At 41.5% G+C, this 25,423-nt stretch overlaps 2 protein-coding genes across 2 annotated transcripts; one reads left to right on the forward strand and one right to left on the reverse strand.

The window, feature by feature from the left end:
- Positions 1-2,294: 2,294 nt before the first annotated feature.
- LOC118122527 (V-set and immunoglobulin domain-containing protein 1-like) lies at positions 2,295-8,076 on the forward strand. Its single transcript, XM_035179267.2, has 7 exons — positions 2,295-2,337; positions 2,438-2,592; positions 4,127-4,334; positions 7,275-7,430; positions 7,522-7,638; positions 7,734-7,878; positions 7,961-8,076. The coding sequence occupies exons 1-7, from the start codon at positions 2,295-2,297 to the stop codon at positions 8,055-8,057; spliced, it is 921 nt and encodes a 306-aa protein (XP_035035158.2). The 3' UTR covers positions 8,058-8,076.
- A 3,625-nt stretch (positions 8,077-11,701) lies between these two features.
- On the reverse strand, positions 11,702-24,220 carry tmlhe (trimethyllysine hydroxylase, epsilon). The gene is made up of 8 exons (XM_035177744.1): positions 24,151-24,220; positions 18,493-18,647; positions 18,210-18,386; positions 13,878-14,157; positions 13,645-13,764; positions 13,262-13,498; positions 12,401-12,539; positions 11,702-12,235 (listed from the first exon to the last, which is right to left on the reverse strand). Exons 2-8 carry the CDS (start codon positions 18,632-18,634, stop codon positions 12,104-12,106), a joined length of 1,227 nt encoding a protein of 408 aa, XP_035033635.1. The 5' UTR covers positions 18,635-18,647; positions 24,151-24,220; the 3' UTR covers positions 11,702-12,103.
- Between the last annotated feature and the right edge of the window lie 1,203 nt (positions 24,221-25,423).

A 25,423-nucleotide genomic window follows, 5' to 3' on the forward strand; every position in this document is an offset into this window, starting at 1 on the left:
AGGCAGCTCTCTGTGTGTGTGTGTGTGTGCGGCGGGCGCGTCATTGACCCTCCACTCACATCCAGCGCAGAAACCGGGGAGCCATTAATGTGATTGGGATATAATTAAGATTAAATATAGCCCATGCTGAGAAGTGCTTCAGTTTGTGAATGGCAACAGTCCACTTAACTATTTGTATAATATTTTTTTATTATAGATATTCTGAGCAGCCTGTCAGCCAAGTGACTGGTGTGTTAGAAGTCTGAGATGGACTGGTCTGAGATTTTGGTCAGACATTCATGATCCCCAGAGGATGATCCCTAATGATTCTGGTGATCCCCTGATGTTTTCTTTGTTGTCAATAGATCGACATTTTTGATCATTTTTCATGACATTGAGATTTTAATTGAATTTGGAACATTTACACACAGTACCCAATCCAACTGGATCCTTTGACTTTTGATTCAGCACCATTATCTGGTCACAGTTAGATTAGCCCAATGTTTTGGTGTATTACCAAATACCCGCATAGTTAATGACATTCTCATACTTTGTTCTTAATACTCATGAGCAAATATCAGCATGTTGAAATGCTAAACTAAGATGTGATGGAGAACATAGCACCTGCCTTTGTTACTTTAGCATTAGCTCAAATTACCGCGGAATCAGTGGTTCTCAGTTTCTTTCTGGTGTGCCCCCATTCCTTCAGAAGTCCTAAAACATGAATGCCTCCAACCTGCAATTGTTATCAGTGATTAGAAGTAATAGGTGAAGCAACGGATAATATAATTATCCAGAAAACTCCGGTTACTTCATTTTTACACATAAATCATGCAGTATTTATTTAAAAAAACATTTTGAATTGACTTACTTTTTACTTTTTACTGATTTACTTTTTCTTTATTATAACTTTTGACTTTAATCTAGGGTGGCACGGCGGTGCACTGTCGACGCACAGGAGGCAGTTTCTTGGTTTCTGTGTCTGTGTGGTTTTCTCCGGGTACTCTGACTTCCTCCCACAGTCCAAGGAACGAAAAACAGATTAATTATCCATTTGGGTGAATGTGAGGGTGAATGGTTGTTTCTGTTTGTAATTTGGCCCTGGGATAAACTGGCGACCTCTCCAGGATGTAACCCGCCTCTCGCCCAATGTCAGCTGGGATATGCGGTCACGTGTCACTGAGTAACACTAATATTTTCCTCTGGTCATCCATGAACCCCCTGCAGTGTTTCCACCCTCCTTCTCCGTCATTCTTATCCCTCATTTACCCACACTTGAATCTTCAGAATTGTTTCCCTGCTGATCAGTCGCTCATGAGTCATGCTGTTGATGGCGTTTATTTAAAGTGCGGCCCTCTGTTGTTTCTGCTCCGCAGCTCTGTCCACAGCTGCCAACACATGTTGTTCTGTTCAGGCAAAGTCCTGAGACACCGAGATGGCCTCACTTCCTAACCTATCACGTAAGTGTCCTGTGGATAATTAGCTCTACAGGCCTCCCTCCACTTCCCACACCACCCTCCCTCCAGTCACCCCTGATCAACATTTTACACATTGTTAATCACTTATGTCAGCTTCTGGTAATTACAGACAATTAATCATGTGCGATTCACTCCCTCAGCTCCTTCAGCATTGTGCTCTACGCCGTGCGAAGGGGAAAAGAAAAGACAAAAGGGGAAACGGCCTTTATTAAGCACGCTGCACCAGGGAGTGAACTCCCCGGTGATAAGCAGCGTGTTGCAGAGCTTTGGCTTACACTTCCTTGTGGCGAGCGATAGCAGCCAGGTGGAGATTAAATGTGCATTAATTTCTTTGCCAGAAGCCCTGACCCAGGAGGACTTACAAGACAATGGGAGGAGGAGTGAACATGCTGCCAAAGTGCTGAAAAATGAATGAACTATCAGTGTCACAACACACTGTGGTCCTAACCTGCCACATTACGTCAACAACATCACACACACAAGGGCCGCACTGACTGTAGCGCCCAATTGCTGTGATTTAAAATACAAACCGTATTTATTGCGCTAACTAAACAGGTGAGATTATTTCATCCGCCACCGCCCAAAATTCAAAATTATTAACGGCCAAATGGACAGTTTTTGAAAAACAACACACACCCAGTCTGGCAAACATGCATATGCAAACACTGTGTTATCAACGCGCGCAGTATCAGTCCATTACGCATGCTGTAACCTTGCCTGTGATACTGTAACGTTTTTTTCATTCCCACTTTCGGTGCTGCCTTGAAATACAGCGGTGAAGACAGCGGAAAGATCAGTTCCGAAGAAAATTTTTGCTCCAACTTTTTGTGAAAGATGATGTCCTCCATGTTGGGCGTGTTGGTGCTTGCAAGCATCCTAGGTAACAACCTCTCTGCTTCTTCCTCCTGATCGAGGGCATTTCAGTAAATTGGGTTTGGTTTTGGATTTACCTGGAACCTGACGAGCTTGTTGTTTTGCAGGACGGGTTGAGCTGATCACAGTCAGTACGCCGTTCAAATCCATCAACGTTACAGTGGGTGGAAGTGTCCTCCTCCAGTGTGAGTTTGTGACTATTCCTGACACCTCCGGCCTCACCATCCAGTGGGACTTCGTGTCACCAGCTTCCCTAAAGCAGGTAGATACACATCGCTGCTCAGATCAGGGCGTAGCATCAAATTAGGAAGGTTTAATGTGCTCAAATGTAACATGTCCATAAAACAAGGGTTTAGGATGCTTCACTGTCGTTTTTGGTCAGATTCTTCAATGATAAAAGGTGAGTAATCAGGATATTTCATATTGACTCAAAACCTGCCACTGTTCATCTAGTTGAAGTTGAGAAGCTCAGAGTGTTTACTTAATGGCTGTATTTTGTCTTTGAGTAATATAAAAAAAACAAGTTCAGGACAAAATCACTGCTTTCTACTAAAATGTGGCATGTTGTTGTTAAACATACGTGAAGGTGGTAATATTTTATTGCTTTTTCTCTGCCTGTTAGCATGACTACGCAAAAACTACCTAACTGATTTTCTTGACACGTGGTGGAAGGAGCTAAGGAAGATCCATGAACCTTTGGCGCACATCGGAACAAAGGAGCACATCCGAGTCTTTTTTTATTTCACTTACTTTAACTTTGGGAGATAGAACTTTTGTGTCATTTTCCCTGATTTCCCAGAAAATAAAGCATGAAATAATCAGGCGCATGTGGAGAACTGATATCGATGAGTGTGTGCAATTGGTGCAGCTCAATTGAATTGTAGGTGGAGGTATGCACTGAGTGCCATTCAGTCCAGTTGGATGTACACTGGGGGGACTCTCATCTGAAAACTCATTATCTTACAGCATTCCCTGATTTAACCTCATTCTAGTTTTTATCATTGTAATGGAAGATCATGCTTAAATTCCTGACACACATTTAGTGTTTTTATTCTCTTATTTATTCTTTCCTGTGTGTTTTTTATTTGTATAGAAATTTGTAACTATGTTTTGAGACGTGCTTTACAACTTAAGATAATATATTGTTATTTTGCAAGATATTCACCATTTCGTTACTCATATTTATTTCAAAAGATTGAATTATCTTCAGAAACGATTGTGCACCTTTCTTCTCCAACAGTCAGGAGGCACACCTTGTTAAGACAACAAAACTATAGCAGAAATCAGATAAGGGCTGGTTTTGAATTATTGTAACATTACTACTAGTGACTAACGTTCTGAATCCCAGTCCACTTACATTTCAAACAAAACAGTCCCATCTGCTTGATGGAATTAAGCTTTGTACCTTTTGAATGTTATTACTAAGCATGTAAATAGCTGAGAATATGCATATTACCACTTTTTAAAACTTGCTTTATTGATAAGGGACAAACTTCTGTTTGGGTAATACCAATTTTATTTATCTGCCATTCCCTTAATTATGTGCAACTAAAAGAATAAGGTAAAGAAAAGAAAATCCCAGATCTCTGAATTTGTATGTTTGTCTAAGAGCTGCATCACTGTCACTTTAATCTGCTGATGTTGAAACACAGATTCAGTTGATTAGAGCATCAAACAGTCCTGAACAATCCAATCATATGCCAATAAGACTTTTTCCTTGGTCTAAAATTATCAATACAGGGAAATAAGCGTCTGTATTGAGTCAGTTATTCTGTTTTGTCACTGTTTTCCCTCAGATCTATTACTATCAGTCAGGAAAGGACGTCATTGCCAAACCGTATGAGGGCAGAATCCAGCCTCCCTCCTCGCCAGGCACGACCAAAAACGCCTCGATAACAATACGCAACATGCAGCCATCAGACAGTGGAGTCTACAGCTGTGAGGTTCACAACTTCCCCGATGTGAACGGAAAGTCTCAGGCCAATATCGGTGTGAACGTTCATGGTAAGTTTCATGACCTCTCATGACCTTTTGTGATGTTAGTTAAACTCGCAGCATCGATGGGAAAAACACCAAGGAAGATCTGAGGGGAGAAGAGAGAATCAGCCAATCAATCACGATCAGTAAAAATAGGGCCACTACTACTACTACTACTACTAAATAATAATAATAATAAATAATAATAATAATAATAATAATGACTTTATTTATGTTGCATGTCACAAAGTGCTTCACAAATAAAAGACATACAAGTAAGAATACATAAAAACAAATAAAAATAGCCATAATAGAATAAATATAAGGAGAAAAACAATAAAACGCAGGCATTACATTACAATAACACAACTAAAATTTGGTAAAATCGGGGGGGGAACACAATACTATACTCTATCAAAGTACGTTTTAACCCTCATGATTTAAAGGAAGCTACTTTGAAAATGGTTCCTTTTTTGTGTACTTCCCTGTCAGTTGAATATTTCAGTTAACGATAGCAGAAGAAGAAGAAGACGTTTTTTGTGTTCACACCTGGACCTGAGCTGAGAATGGGTGAGACTGCATGAGGAGGGAGAAAGTGCAGTTATTCATATATAAGAATGAAAATAACGTCCCATCCAGTTTTATTTTTGGTTTCAAGTTATATGTTTGACTTTTTTTAACCCATTGCATTGATCTTACTCATTTATCTTTTTGTGTTTCTCTATAATCCTCATGGAAAAGTAAAGTTATATATTAATTATGCCTGTGGTCTTTTTTAAACCTAAAATCCCAGTGTGAATTACATCAGGCCAAATTTAACTGAAGTGAGAATATTTTCACATCATAAGTGTTTTAGTTCCCTTCCCACATCTGAGATTACCATATCTATTATCAGCGCAGTAGCATTAACAAATTCATTAAAGCACTGGCCCTGAATAGCGTGGTACGGGAATTGCATTCGGTTTGAATCCTCTCATTCACCGAGTTACCACGACAACCTCTCAGGCCTCAGTATCCTCACTAGTTTCCATGGTTACTGTAGCAGTCTCCTCATTGTCAGCGTTGGAAATTAGAGTGGGACTGTGACTGCATACAGAACATATATCCACTGTGTGCTAACCACACGTCTTGTATTTCCTGACGTCTGCCTTTGTGAAAATGTTTGCAGGTTGGTTTCTCCACCCTGACTGTGACGCACACTTAAGTGCTGTATGAATATGGATGGCTCGTCCTCGTGCTGATTGTCATTCAGTCAAAGATGATTTTCATCTCAGCTAATTATGGAGAATTATGGTCGTATTTTTAACGAGAGTGAGCAGTCCATCATAATTTACAAACAAGCGTTACCCCCTGCTGTGTATGTTAATACTGTTACTGATATCACATGGGAATTCATGTCAATTAAAATAAGTTTTAGCAGAACTGTCCAATCAGTTCGCTAAAAACCTTATAATCAGTAGGGCCGACACCATTGAATATATATAGTAGTAGGAACAGAGAGTGAGACCACGCCCAACACACTTCCTTCCTCCCGACGTCTAATGTTTAACAACAAGCAAAACAAATTCCATTTTTTCCAATTGCCTTGGATGGGACACGCCCAGATGACCTCCATGTACCTCCATGGTTCATTACCCCGCACGCCGCCATGGTCAGAAGCAGGGTATTGCTTTTGCCCCGGTCAGTGGGTATATGTGTTGTCCAAGTGTTACTAATGTTATGGGGATCAGAATCAGTTTACACAGTCACATTATGGGGACTTGTGCCTCCCTTTGGGGACAAAAAGCAAGTCCCCATAATGTAAATGATTGAATTTTACGTATAATAGTATAATAGTGATGGTTAAGGTTAGAGTACGTCTCCAGGACAGAAATGCAATTCAATGAATGTCCTTTGAAGTCATGGAGAAACGACTGTGCGCGTGTGTGTGTGTGTGTGTGTGTGTGTGTGTGTGTGTGTGTGTGTGTGTTCAATCTCATGCAGTAGCCAGCACACACAGATCCTGTCCTGATTCTCGTCTTTGTACTTGGCCTCAAATTCAGCTACACAAACCAACCCATATTTTTTTCTACCACCGATGTGAGGAACGTCGCTGCTGCTCTTTACAGATGAGGAAAAACATAGGTTTGCTTGGCAGTAACAGGCACAAATGAGGACAACACAGTTATCTCACGTACATAACAAGACACAAATCATCTCAAATCTGCCACCTTCATGGAAAACCTTTAATTACGGGAGCAGTTCACAAATTGGTATAAACACCTTTTCACTTTCTTTCCACAAGTGGGAGGCGCTTGAGAGAGAAGAAATCATCCCTTATAACAGTGCCTGTAGTGTGCTGTGTGGTTTCGTGGTGTGGTGAGCACCAAAGATGAAATTTCAATCCCCTTTATTGCGCTGGCGTAAATGCAAAATCTCCGAGGCAGATATTACAAAAACTACACAAATAGCTAGCACTATAACTGAACTCTATTCAGACTTATACCAACACCCAAGTGGGTCCATGTAATAACGAATCAATTTAATACAACCCTGGTGTAATCTGTCAACTAATGATCCACTCCCAGCTGTAATTTCACATGATCACTGTCAGTGTCCTCTGAGGATGGCAGCCACTCCTCGTCTCTCTGCTGACGTCATCCCCTCTTCTTTCTTTTCTCTGTAGATGGTCCCTCTCCATCAGTAATTTCAGTGCATTGTCAAAACCAGTGGTTTACATCCATTTTGGCTGCTGCTATTTTATAAACTGACCACTAATTCAACTCTGATCAGACTCAGTTCTGCACAAGTGTGACACGTTATGTTGCTATCAAGTAAAGTGGTGGAGTATAGCGTGTGAAAAGAAAGTGGGAGAATATTCAGTATATTGGAAAAAACAAATGACCAACACCATAAAAATATAAACATTTAGAAAAATAAATGTTAAATCACCTAATAAATCCTTGCCTCTTTCTTACTGTCTGTCAGAGAGGCCCTCTCCTCCTTACTGCGCCGTCCACGGGGACGTTGAGTCGGGTCACCTGGTCACTCTGACCTGCCACAGTGAGCTTGGAAGCCCGACACCTACGTACACCTGGACCAAACTGGACCAGGCTAAGACCAGGATGCCTGTTCTGGGACAAAGTGAGTACAGTCTAAGTGTATTTGTGATATATAGTAAATGGCATCACATTCATCTATTTGTAAACAAACATATGTGCTCTTGTTCCCTCAGCAAACCCGACTGGAATATTGAAAATCACAAACATTTCCCAGTTTCAATTTGGGGAGTACCAGTGCAACGCCACAAATGTAGCAGGTTTTACTACCTGCAGCATAGAGCTGGCTGCCGGTACGATCACATTTTTGGTTTGTTTGATTTTTTTAAATATATTTAGAATACAAAAATGCATCTTGGACGTAACAACTTGTGTAATTCCTGAGCAGAAGTGGGAGATGGTGTGATTGCTGGTGCAGTGATTGGCGCGTTGCTCGGGTGCCTCCTCATCATCCTGGTCGTGTGGTTCATCGCTCACACGGTGAAGAAGCATAGATACAAAGCAGTGAAGGCACAAGAGGCCAGCGAGATGAAGTAAGACCTGAGCGTCATCGTGTTGCATTTCACCCTGTGATTAATTGAAAAGAGTCACGTCAACTCTCTCTCTGTCCACTAGGAGGAGCTCTCGCCCAGCCCTGGAAGCCACTGAGAGCGTTCCCACGGCAACCGCAGCCGGAAACATCCATGTTGGGGGAGATGAGCCAGAGGCCTAGAATAAGACCTGCTGAGAACAACTGGAGCGACGTCACTAATTTGAACAGCAGGGTGTCCAGGAAGTTCAGGCCTGAACATGCGTCATTCTCAGATTCAATAAATACCATACATGACATTGCATCCTGTGTATTGACCGTAAGGTCTTTTACTGCTGTTTCACTTTTACCATTTGTTTTCACTCTCAACCCTTTGCAGGAGCACAGATGCGGATCTTTTAACGGACAGCATCTTTACACCATGTCTTCTTGTCATCGTTTTTTTTTGTTTTCAAAGTGTGACAATCGTTGCATCTGTTTTTAAATATGCTTTAGGCTATACTGTATCGTAACCAATCTTTGAATTTATTTCATGAATCACTACATAAATACATTTTGTCTTACAATGCTGATGTGATGAGGTCAGAGTTGGAGTCTGCATTGTGCAAATTGCAGGTTGATTGGTGCTGTCGCTCAAATAACTGCAGCAGTCTGCAACAGACTCACTGTATGTTTTAGTCTTTCTTTTACATATCTTAAACACATCTGTGGGTTTCAACCCAGAAACAAAAATATAAAAATATAGGTTTTCAAATGATAAAATATCCAAAGTTAGAATCACAATGCAATATTTTACAGTTGATAGATATCACAAACTAATTCCCTGAAGGGAAGGATGAATGGGATCCTAGTCTTTGATTAATTGATGTTTAGTGACACAAATTATCGAGCAACTGTAAGTGAATGTTTTTGTGCATTAAGATTTACAGATTTTGATGGAAATAAAATGTTGTGTTTTCTGAGTCACTGTGTCACGTAACTCCCCCGCTGTGTCATCTATAGGGGGCAGCAGAGTTGCAGTGGAGCCTCACACTGTAAATCACACAGTCAGGGTAGTGTCCCTCAGAACTCTGTGAGGATTTGTCACATTTGCTCTGGGTTGAATGACATCGAGTGTTATTTTATTTATTTTACGGCTGAGCTGTGTGGCTACTTACAGTTAAAGGAACAAGAAAACTGCAGGGATTGTGAAGTTCAGTATACTAATAACATGTCAAGAATAGATGTACTGTTCAGATTCTTTTTCACCATTTTCACTTTGGTCAATTATAAATGGCTAAAAAGAAAATCACTTGCTCTGGCATAAACGACAGTATATTAACAGCTGCAGATTATTATACAGGGTCCTTCCAACCTTGTTTATATCCCTATTTGTAAAAGCAAATATTAAACAGCCTTTTCTGTGGCACAACCAAATCCATTGATTTTATGCAAATCAGCCAAACTGCAACAACAAAATAACACCTTCAGTATGTTGTTTCCTTTAACTGCTGCTTGATATCTTCATGGACCCAAATGGTGACTCTGGTTCCACCACCTTCATTTAAATCGGACTCACGCAGGCTCCACCTCAGCCATTGCCAACCTAATTTAGACTGGTATTAAACAGCATATTGCACCACAGCTGTGGTCCATAAAACAAAGGCTGTTAACAGCGTGTTTGGCAGAATGTAGGGACAGTTTCACACTGACACAGTGGGACAATCACGTCATCACCATAGCAAGAAATCAGCGCAGTGGACGATCTAATAGCACTTTGTCATAAGGGACATGGGCTCGTCTTCGATGGTGGTTTTATGATAAAGACGTGGAGATGAGAAGATGCACTACGAAAATTCTGAAAAGTTATAGGTCTCTAATGACTGTAAGTGAGCAATAATTGGCTCTATTTTTTGGCAAATAGATGTGACATTTCTAAAATAAGTGATTTTTAGTCTGCACATTTAACGACACCTAAATGAATTTGCAGACAAAGTCTCTATATGTGATTATCTGCAGGCAGTTATGGAGTTAAAGGTTTGCATTTATACTGACAGCCACGACTCACTAATCACAGGTATTGTTACGTGCACACTTCACTGCTGTAAAACACGTGGTCCTTAATGTTACTTGCAACCTTGGACTCTCAGGTTCAGCTTTCTGTCATAAAACAATAATGTAGCTATAACTTTCATTGCCAACATCAGTCCACAGGTTGATCTACAACTTGGCCCAAACACTGAAAAAGTTAAATGCTACTTTGGTGCTGATAGCAAATGTCTGCATGCTGACACACTACAGTGAACATGGTATGATATCACAATTTACAGAGATTTACAGAGCAAGCATCTGTGGGCCATTATTCCACTTAGTTATCTTCGCATTAGCCTGAAAGCTTAGCATTGATTTAACTATACAGCTACCTGCCAATCACTCAACACTGTGCAGTTACATTATCTGTGACTACAAAATGCATTCGCTGAAGAAACAGTGGTGGGATTTCTGAATCCTGCAGAAGCTGCTGCCTTGAATTTGTATGAAGTCGTAGAAGTAGTATTAACGTTATGTCCAAAGGCACCAACCACACCAAGGCAATTTCCTGTATATGTAAATATACTTGGCAATAAAAAGAATTCTGATTCTGATTCTGATTCTGAACAGTAGGAAAAACAAAAAGCAAACTACAGTCTAAGCAGTGAGAGACGTTTGAATGCGAGTCACATTTTGTAGGTGATGGTGAAGAAACATCTGATAAAAACTGAAACACGTGACACTGGAGCTGATGTTTATCTCAACGACCCGCTAACGACTCCCAGTGAAACCAACATCAGGGCGGGTCCGGCCTCTCAGGTAACGACTGACTAACGACCCTACAAGTTAATTACCTGAGACTCCCAACAGTCAGTTAGACCTGAAGAAGCCTCTTGGATGAGAGGGGAAACATCTTCAAGAAACTCAACCATGTCCAGTTGAAGTACTTTGTGAAACAGTATGAACTCTTCCACAATGAGATGTATACGTTGTGTGGGAGAAGTGGAAGATGTGGGAGCTTCAACAGCTGAAGGACAAATGTATAGAAAAGCAGAGCGGCGGACGTTTAGAGTGGGTAACATGATGACTGTGTGGCAAAATATTAGGAACCCCTCTCGGTATAACCCAGTGGAGTTACACAGCACCACAAATTACAAAATGTCCATTCAAATAAATCGGCCCGGTGTCGTGTTCTTTTATCCCAAGATATGAGAAGAGCCGGTCTCGGTTTGGTTCAACAAGTATTTATTCAGAAGCAATGAAAAGGTACAGCATAGCTATGTGCACATAAAACCTTCACATTCTGACAGTGTTTGGTTTCATGTTTTACAGACAGGCCTTCTGCTGAAGCCTTGTGGGTCTTCAGTATTTTTGCAGATATGGTGTTGCTGTTCATTGGAGTGAGAAACCTTGTTCCTGCGTTATCGGCTGTATGTTCTGTGTGCGTAAGAATGCGCATTTTCTAGACAAAACAACGCCTTTCCTATCTGTCCTTCAGAACCTAGTGGCAGCTGCTTGAATTCTTTCTAAGGGTAGGTCACAGTTTATTATGAAAACAGTGCATTCATGTATGTGTGATGTTTGAATAAAGCTAATGGAGTTTAGGCTGTAATATAGTAAGTTAGGTATGAGAACAAGTTAAAGTACAGTGTATTGTATGCCACAGATGTACAGTCTCCACAACAGGCATTATCAGACAGGTGCGAGACTGAACTGCGATGTGACGCACACACACACACACACTAACCAACTTCAAGATTAAAACCAGCCAGCAACGGCTACTAAAAGTCACTATGTGAAGGCCACACATTCTCCCACATATTCAGCCCAAACTGCCCCTGCCCCCACCCCTGTCTAACATACTGCATTTGTTTAGAGTTCAGTTTCATTGCCATCTTCACAGACACACACACAAAGAAAAACATAGATTTTAGTCTTAACAAAATCAACAAATGCCTTAACTCACACAATGTTGGAGAAAATGAAAAACTATTCCTGGATCTGCTCCCTGGTCAGATTCGGAATTGAAACTGAATGGGCTCTTCTCAGGGTCATTCCTCGTTCCTGCACAAAATTTACATTACCTTACATATCATACCCTTTGCCCAATCGGACAGACTTAGACTGTTGTGATTTCTCTGAAGTGCAGACCTGAGTAATCTTATATTAAAAAAGCAAAACAACAAGGCACAGAAGTGAAGCAACGATCATGTCCAGGATCAGGCCTGCAGGTCAAAGCCACGTGCTGCACTGAGGACATCATCCCTGGTCAGATAACACCCACACAGCTGCCTCAAGCCGGTGAATGACTCCCTCCCATGCATGACTCGCCAGTTGTCTATGAAAACCACCTAATCAAGAAGAGAGAGGGTGCGATTATCAGATTAGAGTGAATTGCATTTCAATTTATATCTCTCTGTTTACACTCCAAAGTCCTTAAACTCCATATTTAATGAGTGAGACTGACAGTTTTTTTTTTTTTTAAGACGGAATTTAATATAATGTGACTTTCTTACTTTCCCTGGAGTCAGTTTCACCCACAGCTCGTTCTCTGGCCGCCTTAGTTCTGTTGTCAACTCTCGATGTGCAACATACCATCTCTGGACAACCTCATGGGGGACTGTGTTAATCACTGAACGGTCATAGTTGTTGTATCTGCCAAAAGAAAAGTTTAAATCCTTAATTACTGAATATTCCTTTAAAAAAACTAAATGAGAAAGAAAGTCATTACAAAGTTTCCAAACCAAATTTATATATTTCAGGAAAGCAATGCAATAACTAAATGAGGAGACTTCTAAAGATCAAAAGTAATATTATTTAAATCTCGTGTGATAATCTCATACTTGTTGCATGGCCACAGTTAATGAAGCCACATAACTTTTAAGGCAGAAGCTGTTTGCTCCCAGATTTTAGCCTCTCCTGGAAAACATCCATGAGTCACATGAGATTCTGGCACAAATAGTTAACAACTGGTAGTTCTAACATTTTGAAAAGATCAGATTTACGCAAACCATCTTTTTATTAAACCAAAGTTGTTTTGTTGTCTAAATCTAACCGACTTGAATATTGTAAAAAAAAAGAAAAAAACTAGATGGGTTTTTCTAGGTTGGAGAAAATGTCCCCCGAATGCAAACAGCCACATATTTGTAACCAAGAAGACACAATTTTGAAAAGAAATACAATGTCATGGTAAGTTACAAATGTGGATAAAATGGTGGAAAAAAAGAAATACTACACTGAATAAAAAAAGAGGACAAATGTGCTTTACTTGCTAATTAGGTGGGATTTGAAGACAAACATGAATCTTGTAATACAATGTCTGATAATTTGCTACTGCTCAAATGTGAGTATGACATCACATTTAAACACAGACATACCTGATCAGGTAAACTTCATCGTTCCAAGGATAGACGTTTAGCACAGGGCCGATGCCGTTCATGTGGTTTCGGTGGTTGTCAGTGTTTTCAATGTACTCGTGTTCGATAGGCACACGGGAAAGCAGCTCAAAGTTTTCAGGCGACTGCTGCCGTAATTTCTCCGCAGCGTAGAACCCATCTACAAGTAGTGTCCTTCCTCCAGTGCCCTCGTGCTTTAGGCAGTGGAAAACCTGTATTCTGCAAAAACGATGAATAAACGAGGAGTCTTAAAAACTAGTGAAAGATGAACCTTTTTTGGTTCAAATGTCAGTGCATCACGAAAAAAAACCTTTTACTTGAGGCTGTTTTGAGACCCCACATCAGTCCATCACTTGTGCACTTACCCGCATGGCTCCTGAAAATAGGAGGTGTCAGTGTGGCGATCCAGGGCCAGCTGGCTGTAGGCGCTGTCTCCTCTGGAATGGTCAGAAGTAAAGCTCCACATTCCTCCATACGTGGTCTCTCTGTTTAAGGAATAAGTGTACAACCCTGTAAATGCTGCGTTTGGCTAATGCTGAATGTCTTTTGCAGGTGAAAGAGCTTCACTGTAGCAGAGGCAGAAAGAGGCATTGCATACCTGATAAGACTGACCCTCTTGGAAACAGCCTCCGTGGCCTCCACTGTGGCTGGGACATCATCTACAAACGCGATCCCGTACAGAAGATAGTTCTGAAGAAACTTCTTCAGTTCGTCATCACAGCTCATAAACTTCTCCCACTTGGCTGATGGTACGTTTTTGTTTTTGTAGACGTCTGAGTTCCAAAGGATGCGAGGCTGGACAGTGCTCTGCTTCTTCCTCTCATAGCTGTTCTGAGCTAACCAGCTCAGGCTGTACTTGGACACATGACCATCACGCCCTGGGAAACAGACATGGAAAATATTAGTTGCAGTAAAAACTGTGCTTTCGACTGGTCTTCATTAGTTTTTTTTAATGGAAGTTTAAAGCAGAATCACAATGTGCTAGTCAACATACAGTTTTTTTGAAACGGGGGCCGGAGCCAATCCCAGTTGACTGAGGTACATCCTGGACAGGTCGCCAGAGACAACCATTCACGCCCACATTCACACCAATGAGCAATTTAGAATCTCCATTCAAGCTAATCCCAACTAACATGTCTTTGGACTGTGGGAGGAAGCTGGAGCACAGCGAAAACCAATGTTACCGAGCAAGATTGCATCCCCAACGTGGCAGAGCAGGCAACTGCACTGCACTACCAGACCAGACCACCAGGGACACACAGGACATGTGTTTTTTAACCTTTGTTTGTTTGTGTTTGTTCATTAGCAAGATAACACAAACTACCAGATGGATTATCACAAAACTTGGTGGAAGGATGTAGTACTGGTCAAGGGAGAACACATTAAATGTTTGTGCAGATGCTTGAATTTTCCCCCCACTTTCTTAAACTTTTTTTTTTTTTACATGTTTGTTGACTTTTCAGAGAATAATTCATAGAGCCCGATGATGAATATATAAGCCAAACTGGTGCCCATGGACCAAAAGCATGGACTTTCCAAAGCTGTCTGACTCTGAATGCGCTCATATGGTATCAACCCTAACCCTAAACTTGTGATAATGAGTATATTACTTCCTATGTAGCGCTTCTCATTTTCAGAATGTTCCAGCACTATATCTTCCTGCTCATGTCGGGGCTGACCCAGCTCGGTGGAGGGGTCACACAGTTTAAAAACTGAGGGGTCACAGGGCAGGGCAAGTGTGAGAGTGAGCGCTTAGTGAGAAGCAACTTAAATTCACTGGCAAGGAACACTGCGGCACCTGTTTCCTTTTCCACACCTGGCTGCTGAGGGACCATTTACTCCTCTTACTTTGAAAGGCGGCAGCTAAATCCCTCATGGCTGCTTTGCCTCCGTGTGCCGCAGCAGGCTCCTGGTGGAGACAGAATAAGGGATGGCTCCAGCTATTTTGTACTTAAGCTAGTTCAACTCTGTCTGCTGGGGCCTCTTGGGGGAACAGCTCAGGAGCTTTGGGTGTCTGCACCATCTGGGTGATTAAGGGAGGGGGGGGGGGGGTGCTGTGCTGCATCGTGTGTAGCACATGTTATCATTTGAAAGGAGAATCCTGCAGCTTCTGTCACCTGGGCTACAACAGTAGCTCAGACCCAAGAGAACCATTAATCTGCCTTTTCAGACACTACTTGGGTGGGGTTAGGCTGTGTCCCTAAATATTATGAATTAAGCAGTGTTAATGGACACAATGCCACAAGAAATTAAAAAAACAGTTTTCTTTGTGTACGATAGAAAGTCTAATTAAGAATAGAATACATTAAATGAGCAGCATGTACAGTATATAGCAAAAGTGAGTACACCCTAAGTCAACATCTGTAAAATGATGAAGCCAATTTATCTAAAAAGAATCTGGGATGTTTGCCTATTTAAACGTTGTAAAACAATTATTTTGCAATAAAAGTAAGTCCACACTTCATAAATGATATTCCAGTCTGATGCTTCAGGGCATGGATGACTCCGGTCTTGCAGAAATCTGAAGGGAGACGTTCTGTCTTTCTTCTCAAATAATTCTTTTCAGCAGATGGGGTTTTTGTTTTTGTTGCTTGAGCTTCCACTTTAAAACAGTCCATAGGTTTTCTGTTGGATCCAATTCAAGGGACATACTAGGCTATAGGTCATAAATGCTTCTTGGGATCACCTTTTACACCCATGGAAGGCCCATATCAGTACAATCCCACTCTCATTTTAAAGACAGACCTGTTCAGTCTCTTGCCTCCAGCTGATTCTTGTTTGTTTATGGTATAGCCATGTGTGCAAGGACTTAAGTCTACTGATGTCCTTGACCCCCCTCCGATCTTTGTTAAGCCTCACATTCTGGTTTCTTACTCGTTCAGGTAGCTCCTTACCATGTGACAATGTTGCATTAGGCACAACGCAGGCCAAAACAGAGGAAGCCATTGTCTTCACAGGTCCTATTATAACCTTGTTCATACAATTAGCCCTGAGAATCACAGGTGCACCCAACATCAAACATCAAATACCCTATACTTCAACTTAAAAAGAATACAAGTATTGTATAGCTGCTGGCTTTGCCTGTTAAAAGTGCCTATATGTCAGGTTACCCTGCCTGTTTCTTGTCGAGGGGAAGCTGGCAAAGAACTTGAGCCATCATTTCATTTACAAGAGAGCCAGCTATAATACGTCCTCTGAGCAGCACTACTTGTTCAGAGCAGAGTGGACATTATAGTGACCGACTATCAAAGTGACAAGACGGGCCACTCAGGCTGATGCTTGCTGGTTAGCATGCAAACTTCATAGAAGAAAATAATTAACACTGGTGTTACTAACCACCTCTGACGCTAGTTCTCGGTGAGGATAGGAATGAAGTTGGATGCCAACCTTTCTATTTTCTGCTACATTGGTCACTAAAGATTTGTTAATATTAACCTTGGCTGTGTAGCAATAGTTGAAACTTGCACGAAGCCATTTTAAGGTGTTTCAATTGTCTAGTTGTGGATAAAGGTCGATAATCACACATTACATAAAAGTGTGAATCATGGTGTTATGGTTACTGACAACACTGACAACACCCAAAGGATCACCTGCCAACACAGTGAATCTTCGCACAGTAAAATGTCATCAGGACCTGGAGGAAAATTCCGCTTCACTTCACAATTTACACTGTAAAAATTGCAACCATTGGTTACTTAAAAAAATGATAGCAACAAAATGACGTAATATAATTGATTTTAAATGCTACAAATTTAATTAAAAAGTATTATAAATATAAGTAAATTAACTAAATCTAAACCAAAACATTTGTAAGATTAGGTAAATCACAATGAATTTCACAAGGAAAGCATATTTACATTTACTAATTATCTGAGCATTAGTTATTTAGAGTCCTATTAATTTAGATTTACTCATATTTTGGGTGAACTTACTTTAGATTGACCATTTATCCACGTGAAATTAATTTAGATTTACCGACTAAATGGGTGAATTTCATTTAGATTTGACAATTATCTGCAAGAAGTTAATTTAGAGTCACTACTAATCTGGGTGAAATGGATTTGGATTGACTAAAGTCCTTATTCTAACTTGTATTTTAGCATATGGTTGCTTAGTTCAGCACAATTACAGTGATATTCTTATTTATTTCTACATTCAACACTTTGAATTTCAGTTTTAAATGTACTCATTATTATTAGATGTCTCTGTGTGGCCTCAATTTATTTAGAGCTAACTCAATATCGTGCCTTTTTAGTGCAACAGTTAACTTAAGTTTGGTCAACAGATCACAATGAGAAAAAGCTAAATGTCAGTCAAAACTACACACTCTGTTTCATCATGTAAAAGTTATTCAGTAAATATTATTTAACCCCAGTCACACCTTTTACAGTGTAGGTCATAGTATCTTCAGGAGTAGTACAAGTGTACATACGGCCCCTGCTCACTCCTGTCAGATGCAATATGACGTAAATGTCACGTCGTTTTTCAAAGACACTTATTGATAGTGTTGCAAATGCAGTGTCAGATTAGTTCAAATATTAAAACTGTGTTAGCCAAACACACCAAGCGGCCCCGTGGTTTCTGTTTTCTTAGTTTGGGGATATTTGATGAAACAGGATTTATTTGAAAGCATGCGCCATGTCAGCACACAATAGTCTGGAATGCAGAGTCAGTCTAAAGGATAATGCAATGATGCAGGATCCACCTTAAATTATGATGGGATACTTCGTCAACAAATGCAAGGGATCAAAAATCCACCCAGTGACATGCAGTGACCCCGGGGTCTCTTGGGCCAAGGTATCTTGCTTTGTCACCCAGACGTTTGTCGTGAATTTATAACTGTGTCTCATTACAATGGATTTATTTTGAATAATCTTTAACTTGACAAAGCTTTGCAGCCCTTGTGCTTTCCAGCTCCCCTCAGACTTACACGTGAGGACGAGGTCACCCCCCTCCACTGCTGTAGTGTCAGGGCGGATGTTGAGCTCTATGCTGCCGGTGTCCAGGTTCCTCTGGTTGGTTTTGGAGTTGTAGGACGAGGCGGAGCGGCAGTGGTCCCGCAGCCACACGAAGTTCAGTCGCATCCGGGTGCCCTCATAGCTGACCACTGGCGGACCCGTACAAAAGGTGTTAACACGAATTTGTTTGTGCAAAGTTGGCCTCACGTGCACGTTTATATCTAGCAAGCCTTAAAACAAGGACACCACACTCACCGAGGTGGTCGCTGTGCAAGTGAAGAGCTGAGGAGGTCGCTGCACAGGCGCGGGTCTGCAGCTTGAGCCTCAATGGCGCCCGTGTGTTTCTGAGAGCAGACAGCAGCTGAGTCTGCAGCTTCCTCTGCAGCCACACGAACATCCCGAGTACAGAACTGTGCACACACAGAGAATATAGCACAGAGGATCAGAGAATATACTCCAGATTCAACCTGCGGACGCGGAAACGATCGTTCCAAGGAAAAGTTGTATTTGCTCTCCAGGCTTCAGTGCAGCCTCTCAGCTTGTTACATCATGAACTGAGATTGACCGCTGAACTCTGCACAGTTCCTCCTGTGAGGCGGTTTGATGACAGCTCGGACCGTCTGGGGCACCGGTGGAGCAGTTTTACGCGCGTGTGGATCCCCTCCTCCTCTTGACGATAGAGAGAAGGTGCCTCTCTTCTTTGGTGTTGGTACAACTCCTTTCGATTAGAGTAAAGAAGAGAAGTTCTTGAGGATAACTTTCTTTCTCAGTCACGAACCTTCCTCAGAGCTGCAGAGACTGAGATGCCTTCATGTTCAACTGTGACCCGAGTTGCGCAGGGACCGTCCACAAAGTGCAACACCGTAAATGATAGATAGATAGATAGACAGACAGACAGATAGATACTTTATTGACCACAAGGGAAATTTAGGATACAGGAGTACCCACGACTTATGTCAACTGATATTAAATTGAAGAACTGTATTTAATTCTTTTTAAATTTACAGTCGCTTAGTTTTCATATTCGTAGATTTCCTTTGGAAATCTTTATAACAGCCACAACGTGATTTGAGGATGACACTTTTCATAATTTTGTTGGGCTTGCCTAATAACAAAAGTTCCTGAATCTATTCTCTCTAGTTGTTTGTAGCAACGTTTTTGTAGTGTCATTTTCCCTGTATTGATCCACCTCAGGTGATCCAATCATAGATGGACAGCTCAGTTCATGAGTTCACACCAGATAATGGAGTGTGTCTCCACAGCCCTGTTCACACTGGCTGGTAACAACTGTCCTAAGAGACCTGCTCACAAGTGGACAGCGCTGTTCACACCTGAACATTCTCACTAAACATCTTACAGCGCACAAATGTAGATTAGGGATTTTATTTTTCTGGGGAGGCAGGCCCTCGCTGTACCTTTAAATCCAAGCAACCTTATTTATAGCACTGTCTTATTGTAGCAACTTCATCGATTGTTCAATTATTCACACACTGTTCATATCTTCTGGTTACTTTAGCTTAGCAGTTAGCAATGACATTCCCTTTATCTGCCTCTCTTCTCCTGGGAGTCTTGTGTCCCGCTCTCGCCACTCAGGCCTCAGTCGTCCGCTCTTTTTCTCTAAAGGTTATTGCTTTATCCTACAACATAGGTGTGTTATAATGTCCGTTTTTGGGCATAGTAGTCCACCCCAGGGATATTATGCTGCAGCTAAGCCTGGTGGACGTGAGAATGCAACATGACACTGAGTACGAGGAGGGCAGATCAAGTCATGCTGTTTGTGTGTGATCTGCTTTTATTTTAGCTGTTGAGGAAATGTTCCTGGAACTACATTTTAAAATAGATCAAGAGTAATTTCCCAAAAATTGCCAATAAAATGCAGCGGTGAACCGCTCTGTATGCAAACACATACAAATACATTTATTTTCACAAAAACCACAATGGTTGGTTTTACCAATTCTGAGTTTACAGATGTGTCCTGTGTGTGTGTGTGTGTGTGTGTGTGTGTGTGTGTGTGTGTGTGTGTGTGTGTGTGTGTGTGTGTGTGTGTGTGTGTGTGTGTGGTGGGAACTCCTTCAATATGGCCCAGCATGCATTAGGGTTCACAAAGCTAAATGAATGTGGCCACCTCCTATCTGAGTGATTGGATTTCAAATGTGTCCTAAATGCAGTTTGAACACCTGTACTCAGAGCTTACTACTTCTGTTTAAATCCCTCAGGATGAATATTATTACGAGGATTGAACAGCGCCTCCTATTCAGCAGACGCAGTTTGTGTTGCTTCAGCTCTCTGAACCCTCCAGTGTCAAAAGCCAAAAATGCCAGTGGGGAAATATATTTTTTCAGAATAACAGTTAGCCATTAATAACCCCAATCTTAAAATTCAAACAGCGGCTATGCTTTTTTTGTTTTGTTTACGTTAGTGGATTTTGGGGACATCACACTGTATGAGAGTAGTTATTGTAGCATTTCTTTTTTGTATTGCACTTTGTAGACGGTCCCTGGGCACAGCCTGCTGCACAGAAACCTGTCTCTCCAGCTCAGAGTATAGATCCTTAAAATCATACCAAAACCTGTTTGCTGGCTTTCTTTGTGATTCAACATTTCGCTTATGAGTTATTAGGGCCCGAGCACCTCCGGTGGGAGGCCCTATTGTATTTCGAAGGATTTGTATTTCCCTTTTGGGGCTTTTTCACGGCCTAGACATGCTCAAATTGTTACCAAAGTTTGCAGGGAATTCAAAACCCCAAAAAGTAATTGTATTCTGGAGTAATTTGAAATGGGCGTGGCAAAATGGCTCAACAGCGCCATCTAAGGAAAAGCCCCTCAGTTAGCTTTCACCGATCTTCACAAAAATCGGGACACCTGTGTATCATGACCAGACGCACAAAAAGGTCTAGTGGTGCATTGTGAAAAATGCAACAGGAAGCTCGCCATTTTGCATTTCGTGGCCATTTTGGCCATATTCCACATTTTTACTTTGACGAACTTGTCCCAGGGCTTTCATCAGATCAACTTCAAATTGAGATGAGTGTCATCACAACAAGACGGAGATAAAAACTAACTCAAAGATCGATTTTTCGTCACATGGTGTGACCGTGGCATGTCGTCAAAGTTTGATTACACGCCATCAAAACACGAGGTTCTGCATCTTGGACATACATGGTCCAATCGAGTCCAAACTAGACATGTAAGACAAGAGTCCCGGCCTGATGACATCTGCACAGAAATCATGACTTAAAATCACAGCGCCCCCTTGTGGCAACAGGAAATGTCTTGTTTTTGGAACGTCTTACACTTGGAGGTATTCCTCCTCACCCACTGCCCGCAGCCATGTCAAACTGTATCAAATGGGTCTCAAGACATTGATAATGTAGGCATAAGATTACTGTGACTTTTCGTCAAACGCCATAATAGTGGCGTGGCGTCAAAGTTCATCAACTCGCCGTGACACACGAAATTACTATAACTTCGGTGTTGGAGGTTCAACCTCCCTCAAACTACATTTGTGTAACAACAGCCCCCCCCTGCAGACATTCAGATGGTTTTAAGGAATGGGCGTGGCAAAATAACTGACTAGCGCCCCCTAAAGTGCAGCCCCGGCACTACGATTGGCCGACAAAAATCGATAGGGACATGTGTCTTTTCATAACAAACAAATAAGTCTCTTGGATAGATATGCTAGACCAAACAGGAAGCCCGCCATTTTGACTTTAGTGGCCATTTTGGCCATTTTTCACATTTTTACTTTGATGAACTTGTCCCAGGGCATTTATCCTTGCCGCAGTGCGCAAAACGCATGCAACGCGGAGACGTGCGCTTGGTCATTGATCACCGACCGCAACAGGCTTCGAAATGCGTGTGCTCGGGCCCGTCAGTGCTACAACGTAGCCCTAGTTTATATTTGAAGTTTGAGTCTGTGATTATCTTTCCAACTTCACCGTTGTCCTCTACTTAGTCCGTGTAATGAGTAACTTTGACTGGCATTAAAAATAGAAATAACTCTACAGTGCTGTTTGTTTGTGGGTGGAGTGAATGATCTTGAAGTTGCCACAAAACCTTTGTTGAACTCAGTGGGTCTTTGATCATGACAATAGATTGACCTGATCACATTCAAACAATGTAGGCCTGATTACCTTAGATACAGATGTTCTTTGGTAACTACAGTGAAACCTATAGGCTCAGTTTAACAACAACAACACAAACCTGTAGCTTGATTAGTGTCACAATGTGGTTGTGTGGTGCAAATATGATATTACATCAAATAACTTTTCCTTATGTTGATTTATCGTTTGAGAAAATGTTCTATGATTCAAATCCAACAGGACGAAATGATGGAACATAGAAGGTGTTCTGTATTCACAGATTGCAGTATGGATCATTCAAGCTCACATCTAACCAGATGCTTGTGTGTTGTTAATTCACACATTTCTCACTAAACATCTTACAGCGCACAAATGTAGATTAGGGATTTTATTTTTCTGGGGAGGCAGGCCCTCGCTGTACCTTTAAATCCAAGCAACCTTATAGCACTGTCTTATTGTAGCAACTTCATCGACTGTTCAATTATTCACACACTGTTCATATCTTCTGGTTACTTTAGCTTAGCAGTTAGCAATGACATTCCCTTTATCTGCCTCTCTTCTCCTGGGAGTCTTGTGTCCCGCTCTCGCCACTCAGGCCTCAGTCGTCCGCTCTTTTTCTCTAAAGGTTATTGCTTTAACCTACAACATAGGTGTGTTATAATGTCAGTTTTTGGGCATGGTAGTCCACCCCAGGGATATTATGCTGCAGCTAATCCTGGTGGACGTGAGGATGCAACATGACACTGAGTACGAGGAGGGCAGATCAAGTCATGCTGTTTGTGTGTGATCTGCTTTTGTTTTAGCTGTTGAGGAAATGTTCCTGGAACTACATTTTAAAATAGACCAAGAGTAATTTCCAAAGCGATGGCTATTATATATAAGGATGGGTTTCAGCCCGAGCAGTAGAGATGACGATGAAGCCAGGATTTTGTTTTGTTGACCTTTCTCATGAGAGAAGAATTATGGAACATGCGAGCTTGCTCCCTCTGGAGTCTCCTCAGGAAACTGTGAGCTTATACCGAATACCAGAGGTCGTGTCCTGGCTAGAACAGTTTCCCCTCACCCTTGATTACCCTGTGTTTCATAATGGAGATCAGTGGGGCTCAGCTGTTTGTGCAGCTCTCACTTGGCCCTATTTCACACTGGTAGATCCAAAAAACAGGGCATGAAGTCCAACAAAAGAACACAAGTCACATTATACAGCCTCCAAACAGAATAAATATGTACCAACAACCTTTCACCCCTGTCTGTCTGGTTAGTTAAGAAGTCATCATTCGTATAAAAAGGAGGTTATACATACACTGCAGTGATTTGTACATACAGTCAAATTAAAAAGGGCATGTTGTACATATTTCAGACAGAGATCTTTCATTAGCTACTGAACAATCTGGACTATATCTCTCTTTGCCAAAAATGGCAGGTTGTGAGGAGAACGCATTTAGGAATCTACAGAAAAGGTGACTTGAAAGATTCTGGAAAACATTTTGTTAAATATTCAAACATGTGCCCCCCAGTGCAGGTCTTGTATTAATTAAAGATAGTATAAAGCTTATTTATGTCAATGAGTCTGAGCCCTCTTGTTCTCGTTGTGCTTGAATATGACCCCAACCACCTGGGGTCATATTGTATGAATATGACCCCAACCACTTTTTTTGATCAATTAACCGAATAATCCCTCACTAACACACCCATAAATCTGCAGCACTGTTATCATGTGGCTCGGATCAAATCATGCAGTAGTCCCTGGTGATTATTGACAAAATGTCTTCATATTTTAGCACTGACACAGTCTCACTGCAGCAGGGTGCGTCGTGTGTGGGCCACATCCTCACTTGGCTGCTGGGTCACCGTCACTCTTGTTATTTCGCTTCCTCGTCGCCTGATCGTGCAGCTCTGCTGAAAATGCTGCGGTAATGCTGCGTTCAAGAACCGTCGGGATTCTAGGGCTCTGTGTTTGTTTTGAACATCACTTGCATTACATCACATTCATTACATTGAGAAATTAAAGTGGATGTGGTAAGGGTCAAATTATTGATATGGCTGATGTTTCATTGTCAGGCATATGTTATGTACAATTACTCTATGTTTATCATGAAATGTAAAAAATATATGAAATATATTATTATTTATAATTATAAAGAATGTGGAGTATAAAGGAATCCATATCACACATGAGTTATTTGAGTGAAAAGTGACTTTATCTCCAATGAAAAAAAAAGACATAAAATAATACACACAGCACTAAGGTAGCTAGCATCCCAGATAGCATACTAGATGTGAGCCTAAAGTGGCCCACTTGTAAAATAGCAAATGTGACTCAAATATCACAAAGCAAATGTGGGCCTTTTTCGGCAAACATGGGGTGCTCAAGGCAAGGTGTAGTCCGAAAAGTGGCCTATGCGTTAAATGGTGTCACCTTAGGTCGACATGCAGTTTTGCTATGGCTTACTTGTGGCCCTGGTCTGGCAAAAAGGAGCAGGCCACCCAAGTGCCATCATTGAATGCGATATGTTGGATGTGGGATGTAAGGCAAGGCAAGTTTATCTGGAGTGCACACTTCAACCACGAAGCAATTCAAAGTGCTTTACGTACAATATAAAAGGCACCATGACAAATTGTAAAAGCAACATAAAACGAAATAAGAAATCAAAGAGTTAAAATGACTTGACTGATTATTTGATTGAATAAAAGGCCGTGGCAAACTGGAACGTCTTCAGCGTTGATTTAAAAGAACTAGGAGCAGTGGACCTGCAGTTCTCCGGGATTTTGTTCCACAAGTGGAGCAAAGAAACTGAACGCTGATTCTCCTTGTTCAGTTGTGACTCTGGGGACAGAAAGCAGACCTGTTCCAGATGACCTGTGGGGTATGTACGATATGCTTTTGCCGGATTTTGAAGTAAACTCTTTGACAGACAAGGGGCCCGTGTAGTGATCTGAGAACTGTGGTGCTATGAACCACTTTCTTGATGTTAGTGAGAAGTCGAGCAGCAGCATTTTTTTTTTTCAGCTGCAGCTTTCCTGATCGAGACCTGTAAATGTGGGCCAAATCTGGGCCCTGGCAATTTCGCCATGTGGGGGGGAAATACGACCAGTTAAAAGCGGTGG

The sequence above is a fragment of the Hippoglossus stenolepis genome, chromosome 15, assembly GCF_022539355.2.
Source record: "Hippoglossus stenolepis isolate QCI-W04-F060 chromosome 15, HSTE1.2, whole genome shotgun sequence".
In the NCBI taxonomy this organism is placed as follows: Eukaryota; Metazoa; Chordata; class Actinopteri; order Pleuronectiformes; family Pleuronectidae; genus Hippoglossus; species Hippoglossus stenolepis.

What these genes read in the sequence shown, in the direction of transcription:
- LOC118122527 (XM_035179267.2), top strand. Translation starts at nt 2,295, where the DNA reads ATGTCCTCCATGTTGGGCGTGTTGGTGCTTGCAAGCATCCTAG. An exon ending in CAGCATAGAGCTGGCTGCCG is followed by an intron (nt 7,639 to 7,733) that starts GTACGATCACAT and finishes ATTCCTGAGCAG; the next exon opens with AAGTGGGAGATGGTGTGATT. An exon ending in CAAGAGGCCAGCGAGATGAA is followed by an intron (nt 7,879 to 7,960) that starts GTAAGACCTGAG and finishes TCTGTCCACTAG; the next exon opens with GAGGAGCTCTCGCCCAGCCC.
- tmlhe (XM_035177744.1), bottom strand. Translation starts at nt 18,634, where the DNA reads ATGTTCGTGTGGCTGCAGAGGAAGCTGCAGACTCAGCTGCTGTCTGCT. An exon ending in GGGTGACCTCGTCCTCACGT is followed by an intron (nt 14,158 to 18,209) that starts GTAAGTCTGAGG and finishes TCTGTTTCCCAG; the next exon opens with GGCGTGATGGTCATGTGTCC. An exon ending in TATTTTCAGGAGCCATGCGG is followed by an intron (nt 13,499 to 13,644) that starts GTAAGTGCACAA and finishes TCGTTTTTGCAG; the next exon opens with AATACAGGTTTTCCACTGCC.